At 39.3% G+C, this 17,196-nt stretch overlaps 1 protein-coding gene across 1 annotated transcript in view; it reads right to left on the reverse strand.

Annotated features, from left to right (window-relative positions):
- Positions 1 to 17,196, reverse strand: part of MAST2 (microtubule associated serine/threonine kinase 2) — a gene marked incomplete at both ends in the record, with an annotated part of 161,343 nt that overhangs the window by 20,649 nt on the left and 123,498 nt on the right. The window contains 7 exons of the mRNA XM_079535767.1: positions 205 to 413; positions 2,120 to 2,205; positions 2,847 to 2,908; positions 5,001 to 5,133; positions 6,052 to 6,153; positions 10,271 to 10,480; positions 11,956 to 12,031. Of these exons, the coding sequence (XP_079391893.1) occupies positions 205 to 413; positions 2,120 to 2,205; positions 2,847 to 2,908; positions 5,001 to 5,133; positions 6,052 to 6,153; positions 10,271 to 10,480; positions 11,956 to 12,031 (878 nt within the window). The remainder of the gene's footprint in view (positions 1 to 204; positions 414 to 2,119; positions 2,206 to 2,846; positions 2,909 to 5,000; positions 5,134 to 6,051; positions 6,154 to 10,270; positions 10,481 to 11,955; positions 12,032 to 17,196) is intronic.

Raw genomic sequence — 17,196 nt, forward strand, 5'->3', positions numbered from 1 at the left:
CTACACGAAGAAAGAAACAGCACACACCTAAGATATTCTTCCCATTTTCTGCAATCAGAGCAGTGTGCTCATCAGTATCACATCCAAAAGCACATTTCTTATAAATCACTTGGAAACAGCATCCTTTGAGATGAAACACGCTGTATACATGCTACGTGTACATCCTTGGAGCCATTTGCTCTTTGTAGGTTATGACAAACATACCTTCCACGTACTCCATAACCATGCACAGATGGCGCTTGGTCTCAAAGGAGCAGAACATGCTGACTACAAAGGGGTTCTCAGCAAACGTCAAGATATCTCTCTCAACAAATGCCTGCTGGATCTGGTTTCTCAAAATTAGGTTCTGTTTGTTGATCTTCTTCATGGCAAAACGTTGACGGGTGGTCTTGTGGCGCACCAAATACACCGCTCTGGAAAATCACATACCAAGAAAAAAGGTCCATCTTCTGTTTGAACTATTTAAAAAAACAGTGGATGATAACTCTTCTGGATGGATTCTGATTGACTATCTGTGATTCCATAAAATCTCATCTCATTGCCTATCTTCTCCCCTAGAAAATGAGGAACGCCACAATGCTGCCCTTCAAAACCTATTCTGCCTTTGAGAATTACGGAACATTTTTGTGGATGTGGCTAAAAAGTAAAATTATATATTTCAGGCACAAATATCACAAATTTCTTTAAGTATCAGTGCGATAGGGCTTATATTTTTCAACACTATAGTCACCATTTCACTAAAAAAAAAGAAAGAAAAAAGTCCAAAAAAAGTATGAAATCAGCATGATTGCTTTCCAAACTCCATAAAATTAACTTGATGCAACACTGTCACCAGGGATTTCCTTCAGTATCTCTTACATTTCTATCATTTGCAGATCATTAGATTCCTGCACATTAATATTACAGTTTGCAAATAAAATTTTCATCCAGTTTCCCTGCCTGATTGAATCAGTACTTGCTTCCTTTTCTCTAGAGTATATTACATTTAACATGGTATTTTGTCTCACAAGCAGCTGACTATAAAACACACCCAGCATGGAGACAGGAATCAGTAACAGCAGAACTACACCTCTCCCCACTTTTTGAAAATTTATGTTTAAACCATAGAGGCTAAGCAGATATACGACTGAAAACATACAAAAGCTTCTTATCTGACAATATGGAGCTTCAACATGCTCCATCATGTCTTCAAAGACCAAAAAATGCACTTTTTCCACCGTTTTTTTTTTTAAATTTGCAGTTAAATATGCACTTACTTCAACAAAATACTCAAGCACATGCTTAAGTTTTGTTGGTTATTACCTACTGAATCACTGCTCTTAGTTATGGCCTAATGAATATGAATATCCCTGGTAATGATAAAGAGTCAGGAATCTTTCAAATTCTGGATAGACTGTACAACTAGTTCAGGTTTTAACTGACCAGCAGCTTCATCCTTGATTCTTCAATGAATAACAAAATCTAACAGCACTCTTACAGTATGACAGATTTCAGCAGATTCACCCCAATGTATTTGAAGAGCTCACAAACAGCCACAAAAACATAATCATAAATGGAAGAATGGAAAACTATAAACAAAGCCTTCCTCAATGTTCCTGCTGTTTGACTGAGTCACTGATAACATATAACTACAGAACGTTACCCACACCCACTGAGGTAGCCTTCACACAAACAGAAATCACAGGACTTCAATACTCATCACTGAAGGAAATTCAGGCAGGGAGGCCTTGATAAGCAGTAAAGAAATGGGTACAAAATAATTTTCTCAGACTCTTAAAACTCCCTTAAAAAAAAAACCCCAAAACTACCACCACCCATTGTTTAGGAAATCCCACAGTAAACTAGGGGGGTGGGTGAACTATCAGTTCAGTACAATGTTAAGGCTGTCATAGTTGGGAACCACTTCCAGGTATGGGGGTATAGGGTAAGAAATCCAGAACACATAAAAGAAATGGCATCTCAACCAAGAACGCAGAAGACATCGCAAGTGTGGAGCTCAAGACCTCGGCAAAATTCATTTATGCTTCGAATCCATTCACTTCCTTAGCTTTGCTATAATGCCTTGCTGGGTAGAATGACAGCAGTATTTTCTTCTAAAACAAAACCTAGAACGTCTTACCCATAAGCACCATTACTGATCAGTTTAATAGTTTCAAACTCCTCTTCGGATGGAGTTTTCTTTGACTGGACGGAGGCTCCACGGCTCTGGGGAAAGAAGGCAAAGAAAAAGAAATGAGGACTGCAGGAACAACTTCATTCTATATGCCACTTCTTTCTGTCCATTTCTTCTTTGAGTATCATTCATCCAATCTCAATCCATCTCTAAAGCTCAGGAGCCCTCAGCTTTGGGATAACTGTCAGTACTCCCAGCAGCCCTGCGCATTCGCCCCACAAGCATTAGCATGGTAAATCAGAGGGCTTGGACCTTTTCCAATATTATTTAAGTACAAATAAACTAAAAAACTACAGACGTTTGAAAATTAATGAGTTATATAACTAGTTTTTCCACCAGTTGATACTAATGTCACCTCTCTTCAATTCTCATCATGTTTTACAAATGCAAATAAAGTTTCTCCAAATGATTCTTATGCGCAACTTGAAGAAACATCAACAAAATCTGATGCTAATGCCTGTTTGCATCTTCAGTGATTTCACCTCCACACTACTGAGATTTGCACATTTTTATAAGTGTATACTTTAGTTCTAATGTGCACTTTTGAATGTCAGCACTTTTCTCCTCTTTTAATTAAAATTACTTTGCATTATCATTCATCCTTTATTGCAGACTACCTCTTTGCAGAGAAAAAAAAGAGCGCCAGACAGTATTGAGTGTATTACTGCTTTACCTCGACTGAATCATCTGTCTCAGGAGTGTCTGGGCTGTCATAGCTATTCAGCTGGGCCATTTCTGAAAAGAAAGAGGAGAGATTACTCCTAATGATCTCAATCAAACACTATTCTCTTTGTTTGTACAAGACAAACAGGATTTCAATGGGTGCTTGTAGATTATGAAGGACATACTTCCCCCCCTCCATAAAAAGTCACCCCAATTATACACTGCTAACCTTTAACATCCTGTAAACTGTAGGCAATCTTTTATATAGAGGTTAATATAATTAATTGCCCTAATCTCAGCATCACTTATTCTAGATGGTTTCTAAAATAAGCAACAAATGCAAGTTAGGGGAAACTGCTGGCTAGGTAATGTTAAACCTATTCCAAGCATATTGCCCCGTGGCACCTCTGTCCTCCAGAAAAGAAAGAGAATTACATTTCATACAACCTCTCTCCATGAAATGTGTCTGAGTTTGCAAAACGCTGAGTAGCAGCTAACTGTGAGAAATGCAGTTAGTTTAGGCAACTCAGCTGTCTTAGGAGATGCTATAAACTTTGCAGAACTAAATCCTACATTAACTACTGGTCTCTGAACAGACATCACTGACATTTCTGGGTGCCCTCCTTACAGAAAGGAAATAAGGCACCTTAACATCTCCACACATTTCTAAAGAAAATTTGACTTTAGTAAGGGGAATTAGTGATGGAAAGGTTCTCTCCCATGACAGGGATCAAAGAAAATTTCTCTTTAATGTCAGATTTCAACAAATGCTATTAAATTGCATTTAGCAATCTTTGGTATAAATTTTCCCGAAGAGCTCTTCACTTGAAGTCAACCTGTCACTGTCATTCGGGTAAACACCGTACAAGTTAAACTAGACCTATCCAGACTACTAATTTATGCTAAAATTATGCTCTCTTGAGGAAACAAAAAGTACGGTTCAATCGCTGAAATATTCTGCAGCAATCTCCAGTCTCTGTCACACTTTCTATTGTTGCTGAGCAAGCCATGCGTGCTCGTAAAACTTGTCATAGGAGAAAGTCGGTTAGCAAAGTGCCAGACAGAAATATTAACTCACAAATTCCAAAGTCAGGATCTTCTGGGGCCATCTACATTTACAACATATTCAAGTTACTGTTTGCAATTCTGGGACCTAGCAGAAAAGCTGTTACTTTCTTCTAAAACATTACTCATACAGGAACCTGAAAAGCACTGTAATCTCACAGACCTGATCAAACCTGGATGTAACAGGTAAAAAGCAAATTTGTATGGCTTCTTAGAAGTGTATGAAATGTTGAAGCGCAATATCCAACATTTCTTAAAGCTGGAAGGAGTAAAATAAATCATCTTCATCACAAACTAGACTTACTCTGAATATAAATTCATGTTAATTATCATGAACTGTCTGGGAAAATATCTTTTGGGAACAGAAATAAACACTTTTATATCCAAGAGAACTCCCAATTAACTGACGTTATGTTTATAACAGACCTACTTTAGAAAATTCAGAATATATCAACTCTCCACTGAATCATGCATCGATATTGCTGCTATTCTCACATGAAGTATTCATTTATCAGACAATCCAACGAGGCACTCTTCTTCCTACTCTGGTGACGCACTGTGTTGGATATAATCTAGTCTTTTCGGTTTCACTGCTATTTAAGATGTAGAAATAAAAACATTCCACTCAAAAATCTGCACTAATCCTGGCTTCTCATGGAAAACCTCAACTTCTCCCAGAGAGGACAACAAATGAACTGAACAAATGACTGAATCCAACTCAGTAGCACTCCAGCAGTGGCAGAACAGAAATAATATATTTAATTTTAGTGACCAATAGCCCAGAGAAAACAGTTACATCATAAAGCCATTTTCTATCATTTTTTTAGCTATAATACAGGCAGACATTATTAACACCATAAGTAAAGAACTGTCAATTGTGATGCGTGGTCCTTAACCCGGCAATACTCCTCTGAGATGTGGGGATGGAAAGGACAGTCTGGAATTTGACAGCAAACAGGAAAATAAAGAAAAATGGCCTATAAGTTAACTAACAATAATAAAAAAAAGGCTCCTTGAGCTTGTGATGACCAGGAGTTAAGAGTCTGGAGATCTGGTTATCCTCTCAGTAGTGTGGTGAGTACAGAACCGGAGCTCTCACCTTCCAGGGGATCCCTGGTGAGTCCCAGCTGGCTGATAATGTATCGAGGAATGTCGCACTTAATTCCTTGTCCTTCCTTGGCATGGCCTTCTGCTGCTTCTAACAAGTGGTAGAACTCTTCAGGATCAAACTCCTAAAGCAAGGTGGTGAGACAGACAGAAAGAGGGGCACATGATTCAGCTTTACAATTACCAGATTGCTATACAGGAGAGAGAGAGAGAGAGAGAGAGAGTGGGTTGAATTATCTGGATTCCCCAGAAACACTCAAAGCTAATTCTGGGCTCAGCAAGCATTTCATTCTGCTCTGCAAAAATAGTGCACATCTATAGTCTGCTGGCTGTATATCTGCCATTCAAAACATGACAAGGACAGCAGGAATGTTAATGAAAACCAAACTATCAGATAATATGCTCATCATAATGTAAGTGTTAACCTGGACCCCCAGTTTACCTTTGCCATTGAGATGTCCTAATGAGAGGTCTAAAGAGGGCTGAAGTATCTTTTGCCCTCTCTGACAGGTGAGATAAGCCAATATGAAGCTCTCCTACTTTCAAATATCACTTCTAATCAAACCATAAACCCATTCACCTCATTTTGTAACAGTCCCAATATTAGAAATCACTAATAGAATTGTTAATAAAATTATTAATCTACCAGCAGAATATTTCAACCTCTGTATAAGAAATACTGTTACAGGGTAGGTGGTGGATTATCCTTTCAGCTCAGGTTTGGTATACTTGGAAAGCAAAGATTATAAGCAGGTGTGATCTCTTTTACTGCACCAATAGATATAGTTGGAAATCTACAACAACATTTGGGTGCAAAAGCACTGCTGCAAGATCACAAAATTACTGTAGTTCTGCCCCTACAAACCTCATCATTCATCATTTGGGAGCAATGAGAAAGGAAGATTCTTCCAAAATTTTTTAGTGAAATGTTAACAAATTACCCCCCAAAAAAAAAGGAAAATCGATTTAATTTCCATGAGAATTTAAAGCCTTCTCTTGCGTTCCTTATCTCCTGAGGTGTCTCTCCCAAGGCCCAGACTCACCAGGCACTCCAGCAGCCGAGCTGGTCGCGCTATGATGATCATCAGCTTCTTTACCAGTTGGGTAACAAAGGCAACCTCGGAGCTCTCGGATCGCTCGTGGGCCTGTGGAGAGCAGCACATCACATTGTGTCCTAGCAGAGAACTGCTCATTTATATATGTCAAAGCTCAGTCGCTGTAATTCAGCAGCAAAGTCATGACGGAGTCAGGCCAGGCAATGATCTCACTCACTCAAGGATGCCAAGTTACATACAGCTTTCCCATTCCAACTGACTCCTTTTATCATGGAAGAGCTATTTCGAAGGCTTTACTTGCATTATATCACCTTTAAGTTGTATTTGATATGATGTGACTTTTTTTTTTTGTAATGAAAACAGGATTAATGATTTTTTCAATTTTACCTTCCACACAACGCTGAAATCTAGACAATGACCAACAGCTACACCTATTTTCAGGCTGTGCATTCAGCTGGAATTCCAACTACTTCTGTTCATCATCACGGAAAACCTGAACTTTGTTTTCTCTCAGTTCCATTTCATAAACCCTGCCTAACAACTCCAGCACTGTACTGCATGCTGTGGTGTACGAAGCACACCAACAAAGAACATACAGAAACCTAACTCAGAGATTTTACTCCTGTCCTCTCCTTTTGATTTGCAGGACTTGAGTATGAACTCAGTGTTTAGTTTCAAGGGAAGGAGGGAGATGCCTTTTTACAGCAGTAAATACATTAAAATGGGTAAAGTAGAAAGCAAAGACAAATTTGAGCACCAATACCCATGCAACTCAATTAACTCTTCTTTTGCTCAAAACCTCTGTGGCTACTTAGGGAGTCCTGAAACACAAATAACAGAATATTTCACTGTAGGGTGACAAAAGATGGTTCCAGGGACATGAAAAAACCTCTGAAATGAAGTATAGGTTTTTCTTTCCAAGGTCAAAAAACAGGCTTTAGCACACTCACAAATACAAAGTCCAGAACTTAACCAATGTTCTTATGCTGGCAATGAGACAGTAGCTGCTTATAGGAGTGATATTTTATCAACGTGCAGCAAGAAATGAAAAGGTTTGTTTAGCATTGTTCATTAAAACCACCTAAGAAAAAGACATATATGGCTAAGAAGCCAAAACACACATGAAATCACCTGGCAGAACAATAAAACACAGGGAAATAGAAATTCATAGCTAGAAAAACTACATAATTGCTAGTTCATCACCTGAAAACAGCATCGGAGATGCTTCCTGGTAATAAGAGTCTTACAAAAAAATATTTTGAAAGCATTGAAATAAATTGAGATTTTTTTTAAACGATATTTTCTAATTATAAAACAGAGAATAACCAAAATGAAGGTGCTTAGTATTCACTCAGTGCCCCTTAATGCAATATCCAAACTCATAAGTTACAATATGAATTCTATAAAGAAATTAATGCTTTCATAGCTGAAAAGCCACTCCAGATCACCAGGGGTTAGCTGCTTTGGAATGAATAAATAAAACATCAACAACTTTGTATTATATGAAACATGAGACATGCAATTGGAATATCCTTTCCCCCCTTGCATATTATGAAAATAGATGTATATACATTTATGGCATCTGCTTATGGTGCTGAAGCAAACTTATTCTTTTTAATCAAGTCCTTTTGTTTTCTCTCTTTCTCATCTTCCCCAGCTTAGGCAAAATAATTTAAAAATGTAACTAATGTAATCAGGTGTCTGTGATGAAAATGAGAAGCCAGACCATGATTGCCAAACGAGAAAGAAAAGGAAAAAAAACACCACCACAACAGAGTAGAGGATAGCAAAAATGAAACACAACTTGGAACAGCCACTCAGCCTTCATCTCTGCACAGCGCTGCTCGTCCAAGATCCGCAGCAGCACTGCCTCTTCTTGCTTCCTTCTCCCCCAGGACAGCTCTGACATCCCTACAGACGTCTTGTTTAGCAGCTGTCCCAGCAGTGTCCCCAAAGCAGGCAGGGTTATATAGAGCTGCTGCCTCCATGTGTCTTGGTGTGATGCGGGACACCTCATTAGCAGCTCCCAATGACGACACGCTTGTCTGAAGGTTGGCAGTGTCATTTCAGGGTCCCCCCCCCCGCCTCTCGAGGGGAGGGGAGAGGAGCTGAGGGGCTGTGGGAGAGGCTGATGCCATTCCTGCACACATTGCCAGTGACACGTGTACGGGAGGAAGCGAGGGGTAATTTACAAACCGATTCCCTTATCTGAAAGACCCATCCGTCACTAACTGTAGCCACTGGGGCATGAAATTAAAATCACCATCCTCCCCTGGGGTTTCATGGGACCAGTAACCCGGGATATGCAAGTCACAACGCTGTAATTGAGCTAATATACAGATGGAAACCAAAACAATAGACCTGCAGTGCCAAGAAACAATAAATTTACACTTAGGCTCATATTAAGAAAGCAATTCCAATCAGAGTATCAATTTTCCAATGTGCAGTATCAGTGAACATAGTGTAATATCACTACCTTCCTCTTTTCCTTTTGTTGAATGCACAGAAATACCTGCAGTCCTTCATTCCCTCCTCCCAGTGGCTGAGCCTCCATAAAGCCATGGAACTTTTGGGTAGTGTTCCTTGTTCTTTGGCATGGAGGCACTTCAACCAAGAAAACAACTCCTATCACCTTTCTCATCGAAGGAACCTGAGCTCCTGTTCCATCCCCTAAGCAACCCCCCATGCTAATGGAATCACAGAATCAACAAGGTTGGAAAAGCCGTCCAAGATCATCCAGTCCAGCCGTCCACCCATCACCAATACCTCCCCCCTAAACTTCAGGTCCCTTAGTACATCATCTAAACATTTCTTCAACACAATATATAAATAACCAGACGTCCTCTTTTTTTTCAATAGCTATTTTAAATGTAAAGGATAGCATCCAAGTTCATGTTTCCCAAAGTAAAGAAAAGCTATTTCATTTTCTACTTCAGGATCGTTTCAGTGGTGCAATAAGCAATAGCAATGACTAAAAGACAGTATTTCACGCTCCAAACGAGAAAGTATCTCATTTGCCATAACTAATGAGATTTGTTGGCATTTTATTACAAAAGCCAAGATCTAGAAACCTTAAAAGCTTTCTGGCTTGGTATATTTAAACAGCTCATTATTTACATATCCAATTACTCTATGCTACGGATACATTTTCACAACATAAAGTAGCCTCAACCTGCAACCTATTAAATGGAGTGTTCTTTCTGTGGTTTGAAATTACTGTGTGAATTTCACAGTAAAATTCTACGAAAATCTGTGGGCCTTCCTGATAGTTCCTGAGCTACCACTACTCATTTCCTTACTGATCAAGCAGTCACCTTCTCAATCTTTCACATTTTATAAAAATATACCTAAGACTATATATCCTACTGCACAGATCACCAAGTGAAGGACTTTTGGGGTTGTTTTTTTGTTTTTTTTTTTTGAGATTCTACTTGATCTTATTTCTATAGCATACAACTGATTCTAGGTCTCCCAGTGACAGTCAATATCTGAATCTGTTATTTTTGCAAATCCTGTACTTGCAGCTCGCTATCTCCTTAAATCAAAGCAGAGAATTAGAAAGATGTTCCCAAACAGAGGTCCAAACCCTGCAATAAGTAATAGCACTGACTGCTCACAACAGCTACAGCATAATATTAACTTCAAAAAATCCCTCAGAATTTATCTTAAAGGAAAAGAGCAATTTTAATGAGCAGCTGAAGCATACTGAGCACACATTAAAATTGTGCCCCCTTGTGTATTTTCAAATGCTTTGAACACCACAAAACACATCGAAGTAGTAAAAAAATTACCCACAACTGAATTAAGTTCAACTCAGGAAAATCTTTTATGAAAAATTTATAGCAACACTACAAACTGTGGTGCTTTCACTCCTTGAAGGCACTATTGTAATTAATAAGTCATTCACAGTCCTGAAGTACATGAAAGAAAAGTTCAGTAATTTCCTTCATCTGTATGAACCCAATTTTCATAAATTGTGAAGACTGCCTTTGACTTACTCATATGCATATTTAGCCTTTGTACAAAGATGTACACAGGTGAAGTGACCTGCTTAAATCCGCCCATGGTGCATCAACAGCGCCTTGGAACGCCCCACGTCTCCTGACACCCCTCCCCACTGCCCTTCCCCTCTCCTGAAATCAAAGCTCTGCCTTATTGTCTACAGCTTCCATCACCATAACATATTCTACTTCTCAAGAGCACTTACATCCTGGAGAAGTTTCTCCAAGTTTTCCTGCAGCTCATAGAAATAGCGAGAAGTAATGAGACCTTCACGTGACTTATCTAGGCAGTCTCTAGCCAGCTCAATAACTTGATGGTGGATGAAACTTAGGACCCCATCTGCTAATTGCAGCACGTTCTCTGGAGCATTGGAGGCAATAAACTCCGCCAGCCGCTCTTCCATCTGCGCTGTGGCCTAAGAGTACAGAACAAAAAAATTATTCTTAAAATCTGACTATCCCAAAATCTAAACATAGACAAGTAGGGTTCTACAGTCACATCCTCAATCCCAAAAAGCACCAGGCTTAAAAAACTGTCCAAAATACAATGACGGTGTTTTGCTTTGAATAAAAATATTATTCTGTAGGCAAAAGCTGCGTTCACAAGAATAAACAACAACATTCAATCAGGACATGCTACTCGAAAATGGAAATGACTATAAAAATATCCTGCTTCTGAGGCTGCTTTCCTCCCAGGTCTCCAAAATAAGGATATGAGATACAAGGCAGCTCTCAGAAATTGTAGGCAAGAGCATGAAATCTGAAAATCATTGCCCCAAGCAACAGACAGACAGCATCTCTTTCACTTTAGGCCTCGATATTCTGTCACCAGAGCAACATCTATTTTTACTATTGGTAAAGCAGAAAGGGAATGGTCATATTGACAGCTCTGGGATAGATGAATGTCTGCACTCATTTCAGTGAGGCATTAACTCTGAAAACTTGATTCCATGGATTTCAATATTCAGCTTTAAAAGAAATAAGCAAAAAACCCTCCGTTTTATTTTCATTGCAATCACTTCAGTACCGAAATAATTTGCTTTTCTGAAAACTCAAGTTTAACTTCATTGCTTCTCTGGTACCAAAGGCCCCAGTGGCAAGCTTTGCTTTTGTCAAAATCTCTAGCGTAATTTGGAATGACTATAAAAGAAAACATGCATTTCCAATATGTAAATGTAAAGCCTACCAAGACCAAAAAGTTTGGATTGGTATAAAGCAAACTTAATGTTATTATACAGAGAATGTTGGGAGAATGTTACTCAAAGTATTTTTAAATTACTGTCCAAAATAGTTTGTTTAAAGTATGCACAGAAGTAAGCTAAGCATCCTTGTTCCAGCAGAGTCAGAATTCAAAGCAGAAGCTGAGGGTTAGTTTGCCCAGAGGGTTGGAGAATGCCTTGCAGACATTCAGGGTCAGGCTGGATGGGGCTCTGAGCATCTGATGGATCTGTAGGTTTCCTGTTCACTGGAGTTGGACTGGGTGGCCCTTAGAGGTTCCTTCCAACTCAAATGATTCTATGATAATATATGGAGATGCTGGCCTCAAACAAGTGAAATGGATAGAGTAGCCGCAGCATGGCCATTCTCCTCATTCCCATGCTCATTTATCATGCCAATTGTGAGAAAATTCACATGAAAATGCCAAAATGAGAAATTCAGTAAATACAAAGTATATACATAATACGCAAAGCCTTTCATACTTTTCTATCTGAATACATTTTATCTATTTTTTTTTCCACTGCAGAATTAATACAGAAATGTATAGAAAGCAGCTTCCAAACTGCACTGCTCAGAAATCAGAGGTAAGACAAGGGGTCCGTCACAGTATTACAAATTAACTCAGCTTTGTCACAAGTTCATTGACTGCATTATTCAAAAAGTGATTCCTTACCTTTGGAAACCTTTCTTTGTACACATGGTTCATCATTATTATTTCACTGTCAAAGGAAATTGGCGAGCGACCCGGGCTAGAGGAGAAAAGAAAGTACATCATCATTTACAGGCATCACAAACATCGCTCACCCTGTCTGCGGGGGGCAGACAACCAGCTCCTTGCAGTGAACACAAGCCCTAACACATGGGCACAGACAGAGTGGGACACATGTTACAGGTACATCTGCCATTGCTTGCTGTCTCATTGCCTTCTTGGCGATGGCACCAGGGCTGCACAGAAGTCCCTGATATCTCCAGTCTGCAGTGCCAGGAAGGCATAGAGGAAGTGCAGAAGGACCCTGAGATGCCTTTCCTGTCCTTTGTCTGCTGCAGCAGGGATGCATGAACAGTGCTATTCAGCTAAATCCCATATATAAATACCAATGCAATAGGAATAGAACACTTATAGGAAAACTGCACTCCCTTGAGGCACAGTACACAACAGATGCATATGCATGTATGCATAGGCTAACAAGCAACTCCCAAGGCACACCAAAAAAAAAAAAAAGGATGGTGAATCTTGGCCCACTGTTTTTATATGACTGCTTGGGTGTTTTTTAAAGAACAGTTGCATCTCATTTCATCACACGTGATGGTACGCAATGCTCTGACTCATCCCACTGCTGAGGGCAGCCGAGTGAGGTAATGCAGATAATCCCCAGCCACGGGATCGCCTGCAGCGCTGCGTTTTCCTGGTGACGTCGCTTTAGCAATTGGGATGAGAGAAGGCTTCTGTTATTTGGCATATTATATGACTGCTGCCCTCACGATTTTAAGAGTCGTGCATACTGCTAAACATATTTTCTCTACGTAAAAGCACCCAACAACAATACTACCTGAATCAGTTCAAACATTATAAACTCGTGAACGATGAGTCTCCCTACATGGAATAAATGCATTTTAAATTCTGAATGCATTACAGTTCCTACCTTGCTGCTAACCTATTTAGAGGAAAAACATTCTTTCGGGAATAGATATTTACAATTCAGAGAAAATTTAACTGACTGGTTCACAGAATATAGCAATACAAATCTCGTTTCATGCCCGGTGCTGGAATTCCATGAATTACGTTGTGCCTTGGGTTCATTAAGTTTCATTCCTCAGCTTGAGAAAATGCAGTTTGGCCTAAATACCTCACTAACACGTATGCTACAAGAGAAAACCTGATGTGGGTGCTCAAATGTTACTCATTAATATATATTTTTAAGAGAAGGCACGTCTTAGCTTTGTAGATAGCTGTTTTTTATAAAGAAACACTTTCTTTCTGAAGAAGCCTACATTTACATTCATAGAGAGTATGCAAGATAATGAAGGGTAACAGCTTTTAAAAAGTATTTTATACATACATACATACATACCTATATACATATATATATACACCTTATTTGGAAGCAAATTTCCCCACACATCTAGCCAACCACATTTATTCTTCTTTCTCTAAGCTCAAACACACCAGCAAAAACACACACTTGTCTCCTGGAAGTTCATCTGGAGCAAAACATTTTGGTGAACATATTTTAGGAAGAATTTATTTTTATGTAATGAACTGTTTCTGTGTGATTTGAGTGAGGTATACATTACAAGGACATATGAATCCTTTGATACTACAGAAATATGTAGGCACATACATATGCCATCTCAATGCTGAAGCAGTACTACTAAAATCTGTGCATGCTGAACTATTTGCTGTCCTACAGCTACAATACATGACTTTTTTTTTTTTTTTCCTTGCTTTCAAGACATTTTATTCATATGAATAGAGGAATTTAAGTGCTCTGTGGACATCATGCTTCTTGGCAGCAGTTGTAGCATTTCCTTAAGAGTGGCCACAGTGGTAAGAGGAACTATGGGGCTTTTTCCTACAACTCTAAAACACTGTAATTCTTATTTTCTTTGCACAAGAGTCTACTGATATGCAGAAAGTAAAAACTTAAATCTCCTTAACTTCCTTGGGTACTGGCAGATTTCTCTCTCATTTTTGGCAGCTGATTAATACAACTTTTTCATAAAATCATAGACTCAGCAAGGTTGGAAGAGATCTCCAAGATCATGCAGTCCAACCATCCATCTACCACCCGTTTTTCCCACTAGCCCACCTGGAATGGTGAACACTTAAGCAACTGAGGATAAAAGCCAGGAGGAAGCTTCAAACTCGCATTCTAAATGAAATTCTCCCAATATAACGTGTCAAACTAAATGTCTAGCGGACTACAGCAAGACTGCAGTATATCTATACACTGCCTCATGTTGAGCTTGAGCCAAGAAACTACAGAAATGACTCTATGGGTAAGTGACTAACCAAGGCTGGCTGCCAGGCACTGCTGGTTATTCTACAGCATTGTGCAGACATAACCAGGAGAAAAAGAAGCCAGGACCAGGCAAGTAATGAATGCTACTGTCGGAGAACGGAAGAGAATACAGGAAAAGAAAGAAGTTCAGATATATTGTACAGGCATGACAGCTTTTCAAATGCAAAAGCTCTGCACATCTATACAGCACGCACAAGATTTCACACACGGTACAGAAACAGTCTAACATTTCAAGCCTTACAAAGGAACAGATTATTTTCTGTAAAACAGGACACATACTGTGCATGTGCATAACATCTCAAGACAAAAAGCAGGCTGCTTCTCTCTTCCTGGTGCAGACAGGCAGGTCAAAGAAATGATTATTGTCAGGGAGTTTTTCATCTCAGCAGAGCAGACATTAGAAGAATAATACCTGTCCCCTTAAGCTTAACAGCAGAATGAAAAACTGCTCTCTTCTTCCCCTTCCCTCCACTTCATGAAATTATGTTGAAGACTTTCAGCGACATCTTTCTCCCACAAAGGTTTTTAGCTTGTCACAACTCAGGTCTCTTTATCTGACACTATAGCTCACAGACAGCTATTTCAAGGAGTAGCATATTCATAAATTTAACCTTAAAAAAATTTAGCTGAACAGTGACTACATGTAACTGAACTGTTTATGAATCTGCATTTTTTTTCTCTTTGACAGCTGTAATTAGAAAAATGCAGAGAAGTTAAATGCTCTGTGTCACTTCCAGACACAGAAAAGAACAAATTTTAAAACTATAGAGCTATGGTTACATAAAATACAAACCATACATGTCCTGAAGGTGAGCAGAGTGCTGGCCTTCCTCCTCCTCAAAAATTCATTTTCTAAATACTCGGCCTCGTAGAAATCACATCATGACTGGGTGTCAGAAAGCTCCCACTGATAAAGAGAAGGTAATGCAGAAACACCAGATCCAGCACTACACATGGACCACAGCAATCACACCTTGGGCCTAGTTCTGTTTCTGGACAAGCCAATGGCTAAAAGAAAACTGAGCTTGGCAGAGCAGGATCAATTTTTGAGATAAAATTGGACCGCGTGGGCCACTATTGTGCACTATCTAATCTTTGGTCCCATCTTGGATGCTTTTTATGATCAATTTCTTCTGATAACTGACATTTTCTAGGAATTACCTCTGTACATTCTTAGTGGCAGGGTCTAGCACCTGGGAAGTCACAGTAGAGGACTGTATTAAAGCAGCACTGCTCAGCAAACTGATGAAGCAGCACGCTTGACTGAGGATGACCTCATCTACTTCAGCAATATAAAGGTTCACTGCTGCAATCTTCAATGCTTTCTATCTAGACAATCTTTTCCTGTAATATGCAACTATTATCAACTATTATATGTAACTATTATCTCCAGCATCTTCCACTCGTCAGCTGAAGGATGACAAGTGAAGAAAACCAAGTAAAGATGGAGGGCAGCAGCCCAGGTTTTGCATGAGAATACATGCTCTCCATGCATTTTTACACCTGGCAGAGAAGACCTCCTTTGGGTAAAGCCCAGGACTGTTGCAAGAGAAGTGATTGCAGCCCAGGCAGCTCTCTGTAATCAGTAACTTGAAGGATTTGAAGGTCACATTACATAAAAACAAAACAGTTGAGAGATGGTAGTTAAGAAGTACCTCTCTGGACAATAAAGAAATATGCTCTTCTACTAAAGCACCGAAATGGGTGCATCACGTAAAGATTCAGCCTTTCATTTTACAGGTGAGTCTGAATCACTTGCAGACAGATGGGAGAACACCTGCCTTCAGTGACCAGCTCTACAAACATCACTCTTTTGAACCCCACTGCAGTGCCAGGCCACCTCCTTCCCCTGCATATCAAAGTCATTAAGGGTATACTGAATAAATGTTAACAATCAGTCATAAACATCAGGCCATCTTTTAATTACAACGATACGACTGCCCATCTGATGTATTTTGTTCATCACCTTTTCATTAAAGCTGATCAAACAGAACCATAAAGTACCTTTTAAAATATTACATTTTTGGGGATTTCCTGCCTGACTTTCAACACAGTAACTGCTCAGATTTTATTTTTTAATTTTTTAATTAAGTAAAAATGTCCTCTCAGCAAGTGAGCAAATTCTTATGTGGGCAAACAAATAAGCAAGCTGTGCACTGCATAGGGTCTGGTCTTCACATATGTCAACACTTGTTGTTTACAAGGACGTGCTACCCCCTGCCAAACAGAGTGCTAACTCCTACAAACACTGATACATCAATACAAACAATTGGAGCAATTTTCTCGAGGACTGAGGGCCAGGAGGGATGTTTGTTAGCAGTAAGGGTGCTTTAGAGCCACACAGCTTAACAGTGCTAGCCATAAGCAAAATGAAAAACAAAGCAGAAACAGTAAGTTTAAAAAAAAAATGTTGCTTCACTCTAAGATTTGGAATACCAATCAGGCTGGCTACTATCACACCGAAAACCAGAGAGCTAGAGAAAGTATTTCAGAAATGAATATTGAGCACACAGTCATGACACACTGGATTAATCTAGTCTTGTCACAGATTATAAGGCTATGATATGATAACTCTGCTTTTAAATGGGCTTACAGAGATCAAATTCGCAGCAAACTTGTAATTCATATTAACAAGAAAAAACAGAATTTGGCTCTTTATTTTATTTACATCTTCCTGGCATCAAGAATAGTGTTTTGTGCTTCTTGATGCCGACAGCGGTATGTCCGTGTTAGAAAGGACAATAATTACTTTAGTGATGGTTGTCTACCTACAGTAACTGTCCTACCTACAACGAATTAGTACTGCTACAGCTACACTGGGCAGCGACAGCTGGTGTTAGGAGTGACAGCAACAGGACTGAAGTAGGACTATCATTCAAAGAGGCTTGAAC

The sequence above is a fragment of the Tetrao urogallus genome, assembly GCF_951394365.1.
Source record: "Tetrao urogallus genome assembly, chromosome: 5".
NCBI lineage: Eukaryota > Metazoa > Chordata > Aves > Galliformes > Phasianidae > Tetrao > Tetrao urogallus.